The sequence below is a fragment of the Sinohyriopsis cumingii genome, chromosome 18 (genome assembly GCF_028554795.1).
Source record: "Sinohyriopsis cumingii isolate HCF-2022 chromosome 18, ASM2855479v2, whole genome shotgun sequence".
NCBI lineage: Eukaryota > Metazoa > Mollusca > Bivalvia > Unionida > Unionidae > Sinohyriopsis > Sinohyriopsis cumingii.
Window position 1 is genome coordinate 69,461,277 of NC_142978.1, and position 14,062 is coordinate 69,475,338.

General features: G+C 36.6%; 1 protein-coding gene across 1 annotated transcript; it reads left to right on the forward strand.

Annotated features, from left to right (window-relative positions):
- Nucleotides 1–8,997: 8,997 nt before the first annotated feature.
- Nucleotides 8,998–12,457, forward strand: LOC149776914 (uncharacterized). Its single transcript, XM_089941620.1, has one exon. It carries the CDS (start codon nt 9,124–9,126, stop codon nt 11,143–11,145), a length of 2,022 nt encoding a protein of 673 aa, XP_089797746.1. The 5' UTR covers nt 8,998–9,123; the 3' UTR covers nt 11,146–12,457.
- The last annotated feature ends 1,605 nt before the right edge of the window (nt 12,458–14,062 follow it).

The window sequence follows — 14,062 nt, forward strand, 5'->3', positions numbered from 1 at the left end:
ATTCGTGTGGAACTTCAGTTTGCAATTCCACCCCCAGATCGCACAGTGAACGTCATCCTGTATGCAGAATTTGACAATACCATAGAAATCAACAGTTTGAGAGAAGTCATTCTAGATTATTAGAAGCTATGGAAGACTGTTATCCCTCTTTACCTAGTGGAGAAACTTTAAAGATGGAATGTAAGGAGACCGTGGAAGAAGAAGAAGAATCCCAAGACGAAGAAGTTATCATGATGAAGTCAAGATGGCCAGAACAAGAAGCCCATTTAGTCTCCTGTTTTGCTACAGTCCTGACAGATATAATGAAAGAATTGATCAAGGAAGAGTGCTATAGATGTCACAACGATCATCCCAGTCAAATTCAACACGACAAATGTCTGATGTTAAGTCAAGAAGAAAAATTGGACGAATATCTGGACAAAGCTTGGGATCACATCGAAATAGAATTCGTGTTGAACGAGTGGTATAAAGGCTTGGATAAACATTATTCTCCTCCATTAACGTCTCTGGAGTGCCGTCGCATCGAATCTCTCTTTGACCAGAGTAAGAAGTCGGATCTAAACGCCTTTTACTTGTCAGACATTTTCAAGCAAAAAGTCAGGATCGAATTGATCACTTATCATAACCTATGAAGAAGAAGAAAAAAAAACAAACACACAAAACATGGATACCTGGGAACTTTATTACCTTTTGAACCACAGCTCGTACACGGCTTCTTGGAATCCTGTCGTCTGTGCTAAAGATGAACTCCCTCATCGTAAACCTCAAGACCATCTAGCTTATGTGATCAACACGGACGACAGTCATCTCCCAGGAACCCACTGGGTAGCCGTCTACTTTCCTCAAGAAGGATGTGTGGAATATTTCGATTCGTATGGATTGCCTCCTTTGGAAGACGATATCATTGACTTTATGAGAAGAAATGCTCAGACCACCCGATTCAATAATGTGAAATTACAAGGCACAGATTCCTTGGTGTGTGGACAATATTGTGTGTATTTTCTGCATCATCGCAGCCTGGGTTATTCCTTAGAACATTCAGTGACTCATTTTGATCCTCGTTCTTCTTCTAGAAACGATGTGAAAGTAGATCAATGGTTTTGTGACCATTATGCTTATCTTTTGTCTCAAGCTAGGAAACGTAGTGTCCATCAATGGCCTAATGACTTCCAACAGTGGAAATCACAATTTCAATCACAACGTTGTCAGCCTTGTCCAAAATAATGTGTTAGTTGAAAAAGAATGTTTGTCATTTGAAAAAAAATGTTTGATGTTATATTGTTAAAAATGTTATAGTTGTTTGTTAGTGTTAAGTGATTTTGAATAAAAAAAATGTTGTTTTAAAAAAAAATGCCTTTGTCTTTTGTTTGGCTATAAGAATTTTGATTCATGCTCTTTGACTTCTTACTATCCTTCTCATGACACTCATTGAACGTTGCGGCTCGAAAACCGTGTAAGGATGTTTTCCTTCACGTCCGCGCTTTGACTTTAAAGCCGGAGGTAGCCTCCAGTCTAACCATCCATTGTCGACTCATCCTCCTACGAAGATGTGCTCCAGACTAGCTAAGCTAAACGAAGCCTACGTGAATTTGCATAGGGTCAGACACAGTCTGATACCGAAGCCAGAAGAGATAGAGAATGTGAGAATGTTAAAAGTCACTGAAGACCTGATAGAAGAGCTTTTCAGAGAAGAAATGAACAGGGAGAAAGAAGAATGGACAGAGAAGTATAGACTTCAGAAACAACAGAGAGAGCAGCAACAGCAACAACAGCAGCAGCAACCTGACAGGCTTTGTCGATTGTCATATCGACACCGAAGAGTTCTTCTTCTCTTTCCGAAGAAGTAGACCTATCGTCAGAAAGTCTATCGTCAGAGGACGTCGCATTCTTAGAAACTAAAAGATTGCCATAGCAAACAAAAAAAACAGCCCTTTTCAGGGTTACCCAATACTCTAGAAAAGAAATAACAATCGATTTGCCAATGTGTGTATGCAGAGTATTGTGAATATAAACACTGACTCTTTTGTGGTGTGAGTGTATGTGTTTGTGATTGTAAGAGATCAAGTGCATTTGTGTGGAATGATAATGTTTTTTTTGCTGTTTGACGTGAGTGGAGAGTAGATTTGGGATTTGATTGCTTTGCGTATGTGGATAGTATATAATTTTTTTAAAATGAAACTTTTTAAATTAGTAATGGGTAGTATAAAAAGTGAGTGTTTCTTTTAGGTCCGCGCGTTGTTTGGTCATGATCTAGGTAATATAACTTTTGCTTTAGGGCGATGTTTTCCTTTACGTCCGCGCTTTAACTATAAATTGAAAATCGCTTGGCAGTCTAGCTACCCTGTTCATTCGTTAATAAGACAATGAATACCAGAATAAGCAAACTTCTTGAACTCCAGATACATCTGGAATATGTCAGGCGCCTGTTAAATGAACTGGCAGCGGAGGCCGTAGTAGAAGAGGGAAGAATAAAGAAGGAAGAGGAGGAGAGAAGACAGAGGGAAGAGGAGGAAAAGAAAATAGGAGAGAGGATGGCTTACAAGATACCAGAGACAGAGGATTGGGGTGCTAAAGCCAATCATCCTCCCTCTGCGCTCTCAAGAAAAAAAGTAAAAGGAGACTGGGGAAGAAAATGTGTGTGTGGTGCCAGGCCTGGAAGGTGCCATCATTAACCAGGTGTCACTTGAGTTCAAAAACAAACAGCCCTTTTCAGGGCTACCCAAACCTTTAGAAAAGAAATAACAATCGATTTGCCAATGTGTGTATGTAGAGTAGTGTGAATATAAACACTTACTCTTTTCTCCGTGTGTGTGTGTGTGTGTGTGTGTGTGTGTTTGTAAGCGCTCACGTACGTTTGTGTGGATAGTAGATTATTGGGTTTAATTATAATGCTTTGCGTGTGTGGATAGTAGATTTGGGGTTTGTTAATTGCTGCTTCACGTATGTGGATAGTAGATCATATGAAATGAGAAAAGTAAGGGATGTTTTCCTTCACGTACGCGCGTTGTTTGGTTATGATCTAGGTAATATAACTTTTGTCTTGGGGGATGTTTTCCATCACGTCCGCGCTTTTCGTATAAGAACCCACAGTGTTCGTCGTTCGCACCATTCTAAGGAATAAAGACAAGGAAGATGGTGGCTGTAACAGAATTGTTTAACCAGTTGAAGGATATTTGTTATTGGATGGTGGATGAAGCTTATGTAGTGGAAAGGATTGAACGTGAATGGAAGCATGAAGTTACCAGGGATTTTGTCAGAAGGCAAGTGAAAAACCTGAAATTAGCTATGGATCTGGTGAAAGAAATGATAGAAGAAGAACTAAAAAGACTAAGAGGCCTTATAAATCCAGAGTATGTAAAGATTGGTCACTTGAAAGAAGCCATGGATAATGTGCTAGAAGTAAAGTGTTTTTTGGAAGACATAATGGAATGGACAGAGTGGTCATTTGTCAAAAAAGGCCTGGACCAGCTTAAGAAATCGGAAGAACTAATGAGAAAAGTAATGGAGGAAGAAGTAAAGAAAATAAAGGAGAAATGGAGTAAAGAAAGAAAGAATAAGGAAAATTTAAAGAAAAAGGAAGAGTTTGAGAGGCTCAATCAGAATTGGATCAAAGTCCAGGAAAAGTTTAGAGCATTGGGCCATCCAGACTGGATGCCAGAGGAGAAACAGAAGAAGAAAGGAATGATGGAAAAAGTGAGAACTTGGTGGAAGAAGTGGAGGAAATAAAAGAAGATGATGATGAACCAAAAGCCCTTTTCAGGGCCACCCACATTTCTCGAAAAGAGATAGACTTTCAATTGCCTACCCCATTTTTTTATTTTTATTTTTTTGCTTAAAAAAAAATAGAGCCCCCTCCCTGTTTCAATTTTCGTATGTTCCATTTCCATTGACCCATCAGGTCGGGACCATATTAAAATAGGGTCCCGACCCTGTTCCATTTTCCCTTATCGCTCAACAGACCCAAGATTTTTTTTTCCATGTTCAATTCCCCTTGAGGCTAGAGTGACCCAAGACTTTTTCCCCATGTTCAATTCCCTTGAGGCTAGAGTGACCCAAGACTTTTTCCCATGTTCAATTCCCCTTGAGGCTAGAGTGAGCTAAGACTTTTTCCCCATGTTAAATTCCCCTTGAGGCTAGAGTGTCCCATGATTTTTCCCCATGTTAAATTTCCATTGAGGCTAGATTGTCCCAGGGGTGTTTTTAATGCTAAGTCCCACTGAGGCTAGGGTATCCCTATTCACTACTATTAATCTACATCTCATGAAGCAAGGCACTTTCACTCATTTCTGTCAAATGTTCAATCAAATGATAGTTTTCACTCATTTCTATCAAAAGTTCATTCAAATTATATTTTTCACTCATTTCTGTCAAATGTTCATTCAAATTATATTTTTCTTTCATTTCTATCAAATGTTCATTCAAATGATATTTTTCACTCATTTCTGTCAAAAGTTCATTCAAATTAGATTTTTCACTCATTGATGTCAAATGTCCAGAGAAATTCATCCAGATTGTTGGGCAATTACATTATGGCATACTCGCTCCTATCGTGAGTGACGAGAGGTCATCTGAACTGTCCCCTATTACTAATGGAGTCAAACAAGGCTTTGGGTTTACCTCAGCCATCTTCTGTTGGATGTTTTCTGCCATGCTCACTGATGCCTTCCATGACTTTGACATTGGGATCGACATCAGATATAGGACTGACAGCTAGCTCTTCAATCTGAAAAGACTACAGGCGAAGAAGAAGTTAAAGGAAGTAACTGTTGGTGGTCTCCTATTTATTATGTGTCTGACTTACGAGAAAGGACTGACCATTTTGACTTCAGATTCTGACACTTGTTGTCTAACTATCGGTATCAAGAAGGCAAATATGACATATAAACATGCACCAAGAAAGCATTACACACAGACTCCCATCGCAGTAGATGGCCAAACCCTCCTGTATTTGACAAATTCACTTATCTGAGCTGCTTACTGCCACGTGAAGTCCACGTCGATGAGGAAACCACTGCCAGGATTGCTAAAGCGAGTGTAGCATTTGGAAGTCTACGCCTAAATGTGTGCCAGCACAGTGGCAGCAGTCTGCCAACATAACTGAAGGTCTTCCGATCCACGATATTGCCAGCCATGCTTGCGAAATGTGGAAGGTGTTCAGACGCCAAACCAAGAACCAAATTCTTTTTAACATATGTTTTATATATATATATATATATATATATATATATATATATATATATATATATATATATATATATATATATATATATATATATATATATGCATACATACATACATACATACATACATACCCTCAAAGACGTTAGTTCTGTCATCAAGAGAGAGATGAGTGACATAGTTAAGTACGTTAGACCATGCTTGGACTTGTATATTCACATGGCATTGTCGTCGATTATAGTAATTGTCACATAAACGAGTATCTGACACCATGAATGTCAAATGTCAGCGACCACCAAAGAAGGTCTTAAGCACTAGCCATTGTATCTTCAGTCGTACGCCTATATGCATTTGAACAAGTATATTTTTTATGTATATTTGATTTAATTATATCTGATCTAATATATATTTACTTAAATTTATCTGGTTTGGCAATTTTATTTTTTTTATTATTTTTCATTGCATCCTACTGTAATGTAAATTTATTCACCAGAGATGATGCCGTTTTCAGAAAACAGATTGACCATGACTGTTCGTTTTGTAAACACCAGGTGTTGATCTAGATCCTGACCTTGATTCAAAATTAGTAACAACCACGTAAATAAGTTATGTTTTTATTTTGAAATGATTGGTTGTTGTCGAGGTCATGATGGGACTACGTGTTTAAGATGTAAACAATTTTGTTTTTATTTCTTAGAGTAAAATGATTGGTTTTCGTGTTAGTAATCTTTAACAAGTAAATAATTTCGACGAGGTTCTGGAACATGACCACGTGACCCCCCTTTTACTTTTTAGAATACGATATAACCTTTGTTTTGGATAGATATTCTTTGTGTTAGTTGGGCTCTTAAACTGGAAGTTGCATGTTGTGCTGTTTGGAGTTATTTCAAATTACTTAGATTCAAAGGGATTAATTCATTTTTTCCAGGAAAATACGTGTGCTCATATGAAATTGCTGAACAAGGACAGTTCTTATAACAATTTATTCAGATTTCCAAAACCGGAGTGATATTTCTTGTTTGTACAAGGATATGTAGACTTTAACACTACATATTACAGCATACGTCTTCTTCCATCGTGGATTCTTCGTCGGGACTCGAACTTGAAATCATTAGAACATTTGTTATTAGGACTTCAAAAAATATATTCTTGGATTATTTTTGGATTTGATTCTAGAAAACCGTAAGTTCGTATTTTTTCTTCTTCATTTTTGCAGAATTTTTCCAGGGAAATAAATTATTATATTTTTTCAAAGCTTGTTGTTTTCACTCTTTTTCGTGTTACTGTTTATTCGAGCCTAAACACGCAACATAAGAATTGCAATTTGCTGCATAAATCATTGAGAGCTATCTTGCTTCTCTGCCCCTGAACAAAATGCTTAAACCTGTACAGACCAAACCTGCAACTTGCTTTAAATTACATTCTTTGGTCAACTTTGCTGTCTAAATTTTATTGCTTTCGTCTTAAATATTTGTAAGAAAATTTAATTTTATGTTCACATTAATTTTATACCTTAAAATGTTATTTAAAATTCTATTAACATTTAATCTATCAAATTTTCATTGTATATTTATATCATGTTTTCAAATAGAAATTATCTTGTACTGCAATTAATGTCTCATGAAAATTGAAAATGTCTATAATTAATGAAGTTATTGCAAATTTAGTTTCCACGTCACAAAGTACTTGAGCACTCTGTGAAATATCAACACTTCACACTTTCTGTGCGTTGTCACACGCATTTGTGCTATGAAAATTAAAATTAAAATATGTGTTAGATAGACTTGAAATAGGCGTGCCATTCAAATATAAGAGTTTGGCTAAAATTAGCCATACTTAAGTTTGTCTGATAGGTAGGGCCATGGAGACCGATGACGGGTCCTGTGGTAGGAAGCACCCGGGCCTCTCTAGTTCTTCTTCAAACAAATTGTTTCTTTTATAAAATCAAAAGTATTGTTCGGCTCGGGATTCCTTACGGCCCCCGGCCCCGGGGATGTATTCTCAGTTGTCGACCCCCCTTGTCGGCCCTGCTGATATGACTCAGGCCACCGTTATTACCTCCGTGTCAGAACACACGAATTTAGTCCCAGTCTTTGTTTAGAGCGTTTTTCCTCTCTCACATTTATAGTGATACGTATGTTGTATCTAGTCACTATCGGTATTGATTTAAAGGAACTTTGTTTATTCTTTAGAATATGAACATTATAGTGTGATTGTCTGTGAGTATTTTGACGACAGTGCACATTGAGTAATGAGACGTTGTTGGTACGGAAGTGAAATCTTTGACATACTATAACAATCCAACCTCTCAAGAAAAATGCCAGATAGCCTATAACAACAACTTCAGTGTGGGTTTATCTTTGAATATAATTTAGATTCACATATGATTTATTAGAATTTGGTTACACTGGGAAAAAATACCTTCCCTAGCAAAACAGCCCAACCCTTTTACTACGCCTGAGATACCCACCCTAATGATTTCTACCAAATCATCGATAGGAGCAAGTCCAGATGTAGGCCTTGGCCGTGGGAAAGGAATAAGGCAGCTAAAGCTGATAACGTGCCGTTCCTGAGTTGTTGTTTTTTTTTATCAAAAAAAAACAAACAACACCCAACGGTCCTTTTAAGGGCCACCCGCATCTCTCGAAAAGAGATAGTATTTCAATTGCCAAAAATAATTAAAACTCAAAAATCTCTTTTTTGCCCATGATTTACGTGTGTGCAGGGACACCTTTTTGACTGGGACTTCCATTGACCCGATACAACTCAAGGTTTTTCCCAATGTTAAATTTCCCATAGACCCTAAACAGCCACACGACCTTTTTGACTGGTATTTCCATAGGTCCTAAACAGCCCCCATATCCCACTGGTGTCAGATCAGGACATTGAAAACTATTGTAATTCATTAGAAATATTCTATACTTTTGGACTTGCGATATAACATTTCGGCTTATTTGGGATTTCATTCATAATACTGTATGTGTCTCTTAAAATTTACTTCGTAACTTAGAGAAATAAATTATATGTTGATTTTATTAAACGGTTTGGTTTCGCTTCTTTCTGTTTTATAGTTCGAGACATGAAGTCGTAACAATGTAAGAGTACAGTAGTGTGTCTTTATATTCTTCCTACCCTTGTATGTGATAACATGTTTGTAAGCTTTTGTGACCGTATGTGTATACAAACACTTCAACCATTTCGTTGGATTGTAGGGATGTGTGTTTGGATTGTAGTCAAATAGTGCATGGATAGTACTCAAAAAGTGAGTTGAATAGTATCTAAAATGTTAACATTGTATTTGCCGTACGTCCCCATAAAATTTTCAACATGGAAACGGCCTATACTAATCACAAAGTAAACATTACATCTTTCCTTTTCCCTATCAACACTATTGTGGGCTGGAATACTTTTGTCCCTGTAATACCATTCCCATGTTAAACCTATGGACCCAATTAACATACAATTTCCCGTTTGTACCTATAGCGTGGACCGCATGTTTACTTTGTACTTCCAGTGTCAATGTTTTTAAAAAATGTATGGACTAATGTTAAAAACCAATGAGCATCCAAGGTGCCACATACAACTACTAATGACTAATGTGAAATAATGAACATTAATGTTGAAAAAAAAAGGTTTTGTGGAATTTTTTAATATGATCAAACTGTAATGATTTTTTTTGTTTTTTTTAATTGTATACATTTTAGAAAGCAAACACGTATAAGATATATTTAAATTATTCTTCGTTAATACCGGGCACATTTGATGGTTGGTATTAGCGCGTCATATCCGGATCAGGTCAAATCCGGGTTTGTGCCTTAACAACGTTTCGTATTAGTTACAGACCTGAACGTGTAAACATTTTACCGGAAGACAGGCACCAATCTTATGTTTGTTGTAGAATTATGTGCATGAATAATAAGACAGCGTAACATTTACGGATCTAATATGAACATTTCCATGGCCATCGCTAGTGGAGAGCCAGCTCTGCCAGATGAACCAGTGTGTCCTATTTGTTTAGATACCTTTACTGTGCCACGCCAAATACCGTGTATGCATTCTTTTTGTCAAAAGTGCTTACAGGATTATATATCGAAAACGGTTAGCATTAAAGGAGACGCTGTGAAGGAGTTTGTGTGTCCAGTATGTAGAGCGATTACGAACTTACCAAAAACAGAAAAAGTTGTCAGAGAGTGGGCTTCTCTATATCCACGAAGTGCAATTTCAGTTGCAGCAAAATCGAATGTGAAAGTAGAAAGGTTTTGTGACGGTTGTCAGTATGTTGGTGAATCCAAATCAGCCCTGGGGTTTTGTGTCGTGTGTGAGGACAGTCTGTGCAATGATTGTTTATCAGTCCATAAGAAAACTAAAGTGACGAGGGAGCATAAGGTGATAAGCGTTGAAGAATTAGACAGCACACCAGAAAATCAACTGAGGTTCGCAGAAGGGTTTGGGTGTTTAGACCACCAAGACAAACCTATTGAATACTACTGTCTAAGCCACGAAGCAGTCTGCTGTGCTGACTGTTTCTTTTCTGATCATAGGACTTGTGCACAAGTGAAGAATTTGAATAAAGATCTTCCAAGTCTTCTAAGTGACTTAAAGACGCAGGAAATAATGGACCAAATGAATAAAATTGAGAAACACCTGCAGACCTTTATTTTGACAAATGAATCAAATACCGATAAATTAGAGGCAACTTTCAGTAACCTTACAGCTGAAATTCAGGCCTTCAGAAAGGAAATTAATGAAAGGTTGGATGAGATAGAGAGAACAGTGACAGCTGAAGGGAACCGAATATATAAAGAAGAAATGATCAGGCGCCAAGAGGAGAATCATCAATGTCAGTGCTTAATAAATGCTGTTAGAAACTCTCAAACACTCCTTGAGTTGGTTCTAAAGTATGGTACAGATGTTCAAACATTTCTTGTGAGTAAGAAATCGATTGCCCAGTTAAAATCCTATGCAGGTCAGATCAGGGGGAAATATGAAAAAATAGAATTGCTCATGGTTCAGCTACAGTTTGGCAGCCTCATAAAAGGTATCCTGTCTCAAGATGTCAACAGTATAATCAAGCTTCAGTCCAAGAGAGATCATAAGAGTTTTCCATGTTCATGTATTACTGACAGCCTTTTCATTTCTGGTGCGGGCAAGTTTCTACGAGAACATCAGGCGAAGCTAGTCAGTGTGGTGGACATACACTCTACAGGTGAAGACAGTCCCTGCTATACAGGTGGTGTTCATTTACCTGGAGGAGACATAGTACAGGCAAACAGTGCCAACAATGCATGCTGCCTGTATGATTCATCTTATAACTTCATCACCAGTTACACATTGCCACATAAACCAATGAACATTTGTCTTATGGATGACTATGACATTGCTGTGACATTGCCTATCATGAAGACAGTCCAGTTCCTGTCTGTAAGAGACAAATCATTCAGAGACATTGGAAGAGTGAATACCAGGTTTCATTGTTTTGGTGTAACTGCCCTCAGTAGGGAGGAGGTCGTGGTTGCTGGTCATACAGATTACAAGAAATGTTACTGGAACCTTGTCAGCAGGACAACAGGGGAGTCATGTTATCATGAGTTTGATTCCGCTGAAAGATCTGTGGCTTATGTTGCCTTGAATAGTTGCAAATCACGGGTCTTCATCTCTGTGTATAAAAGTCATGCAGTCTACTGTTTCGATCTTGGAGATGCAAGGCAGCACTTTGTCTATACTTCCAGTGATCTACGGCATCCACTTGGCATAGCTGTCGACAGGGAGGACAATGTGTTTGTAGTGGGATTCTATTCTAACAATATCCATAAACTGTCTCCAGAAGGCACAACACTCCAGGTTATCACATCCGGTGTTCCTCGTCATCCTATCAGAATTTTCTTTGACAAGAACAGAGAAAATTTCACTGTGACAGATAAAAATGATGATCAATCTAAAACACTACACTTGTTTGTCTCACAGTAGAATGCAGCAATTTAATGTTTTCATCTATCCTTGTTTCTTCTTTGTTAACAAAAACTGTTATCAGTGAAATTATCTGTCATCAAATAGAAAAGATGCTTATTATATATTGAAATTTCAAAGATATTTATTCTGGACCATATTGCTGATTGGTTGAATGGGGATTATAATTTCCATGTTGTTTACACAATTGTGGTCTATTATACATTTTATATATTGGGTAATAGTTCTTTTCAACACAGATAATATTTGTTTCTTAACGCAATTACTTTTGTATATCTATGTATAATATGTTGTTAATGCTGAGGCTAATTAATGAATTTTTTTGATTAAATACATAGAAATAGAAGAAATTTGCATATTTTTGATTAAATGCTTATAAACTTTAATGTTTCATGAATGTGGTAAGCAACCTATCTACATACTTTTGATTTATGTGTGTTTATGAAAATAATTTTGTCTTTGTAATTCTTAGACTTTAAATTTGTTGAACTTGTATCTGCTCCATATAGTCAGTATTGTGTCGATGAGCCATTACATCGTCCCACATCTACCTGCCTGTCTATCAAGATATTTGAATGGGAAATTTTTATCTGTAAATTGATTGTATAAGAAATTTTATTTATTTTAGTACCTAGTTTTGGCTTTTTTTTATATATAATTGCAAAGTACCTATTCAACCTTGTTAACCTAAATTAATATCACATTCCTTAACATTTAAAATGACACTATGAAGCAAAGTTCACATCAGATATATTAGAAACTTAAGTATGTCAACTTTTGGAAAATCAATGTTTACTACACAGTGTGAAATGATGTGATCATTACATTATTGCATTGTACCTTAATTTGTTGTAGCAATCTAAAGTCTGGAATAGAGTGGACTAAGATATCATGATGGCAACTCTTGTCTCTTTTTGAATAAATGCAGATTAAAAGATGTATACAATTTTAATAATCACATCAAAAATATCATGAAAGAAGATTATAATGCAAAAAGTGTATAATACTTTGGGAAGTAATTAAACATTTATGACCTGACATAAATTGGCCTTTCAGTCTTTTAATCAGAATTCCAGTGTGAGCTCAAGAAATATTTGTCTCATTCTCAGCCCATCATCAACTAGGATGAAGGACTCATAGTACTAATGATATGGAAGAATGGGAACCAGTCTAGAAATGAATATAAGATAGAGTATACATATGTTTGGCTGGCCAGGAGTTGTTGATAATGAAAGTAAGATTTTAGTAGAAAGAATCTTTTGAGAGCTTGTCCTAGTTGTTACTGAAAAAATAAAGACATTCTTTAATTGAAGGAATTTCAGTCCTTTTACACTCTTGACTTTGAAATTATCACCATTCAAACACATGTATCTCCAGAATATGGCACAACTCATATGGTTTTATCTGCATAGAAGCTCTCATCAAAGATATGTCCATACTGATAAATTTAAATTTGGTCATGAGTACTCAGAAATGTTGTTTGCATGGGATTGCTATTGGAGCTGAATTAGTACCATGTATCCTATAGCCCTTGCTAAAGGCACTTAGCTTTCATGGTGGTTTTAAAAGCATGAAGACTGTCTACCTGACTTTTCAGGGGATACTGTACCTTGTATACTCTACATTCTGCAATTCAATATTCTGCTGCTTTAATTAGCTTTGCACTTCCCAAATGAAAAAGGATATATTAGAGAGGTCTACCAGTACATACACTAACCATTGTCATCAAGGATATTAAAATAACACGCTGATATACCATCTATATGTAATGTAAGGTGTTTTGGAACGCAGTGTTGGTCAAAATGCACACCAGATATCCCAATGTACACTGACCCAAATGTATTCTCACAATATACATGTATATATCTTTCAGTAAGAATGTAGGATACCCTGGGTGTCTGTGGAATTAACATAATGCTGTAGGTTTACACTGGGGAATGGTAATGGTGTCTGCAGGAATTTGACATTAGGCTATAAAATTGTGCATTATAAACGGACATGTGAAATAGGGATCCAGTACTTAGTGATCTACTGTCACACTCAAGTGGGTAGAAGTGTTTATAAACACACACACACACACATTCACACACACACACATTCACACAAAACATGCTATCACACCATGCCAAAGCATAGTGAAGTAGTGTTTATATACACACTACATGTATAGTGACACAAAAGAGAGTTGGAATTTTAGTTGTTTGTGAATAGAGATAGATGTGAACAAAGGAACAGACATGAAATACATAGTGGCAGTGATTTTGAGTGTCTTTGTTTCCGAAGAGATTTGGGTGTCCCTAAAAAGGATTGTTGGGTTAGTTAACCAGTGAGGGTTAACAAAGGTGGTAATGCATCACAGTTCTCCAGGATAAGCTTCTTCTCACTTTTGGTCTGTAGAGTAAAACCTGCTTGAGACATCCTTGCCTGGCCACATAGAGTCATCTCTTTCAAATAGCTGTGTTGATGATCATGGTCATGGTCTACAATGCCTTGACATATTCTTGGAAGTCTGGATTAAACAACATGATGAAAATGGTCAATGGCACCAGTTTAATATACACCTTGTCTGGTTGTCTTGGGAACAGATAATGCAATAGACTATATTACCTTTATACACAGTCTAAGATGGGATTGAAATGGATTAGGAGGTTCCATCAAGCGAAACATGTATAACTTAATTCAATAAGTGTGTTTTCTATCTTCCAATCAGAATACAATAAATGTACATGTGATGCCACTTTCAATATATATATATATATATATATATATATATATATATATATATATATATATATATATATATATCATGTGGAAGGATTCAAATACAATACACAGGGCTAAAATTAATACAATGTATTCGGTCGTGATTTTAGTGGATACTGCTTATTCCCAGTGACAGTATGACTACTGTTGTATC

Coding starts and splice junctions, on each gene's coding strand:
- LOC149776914 (XM_089941620.1), top strand. CDS start 9,124: ATGAACATTTCCATGGCCATCGCTAGTGGAGAGCCAGCTCTGCCAGAT.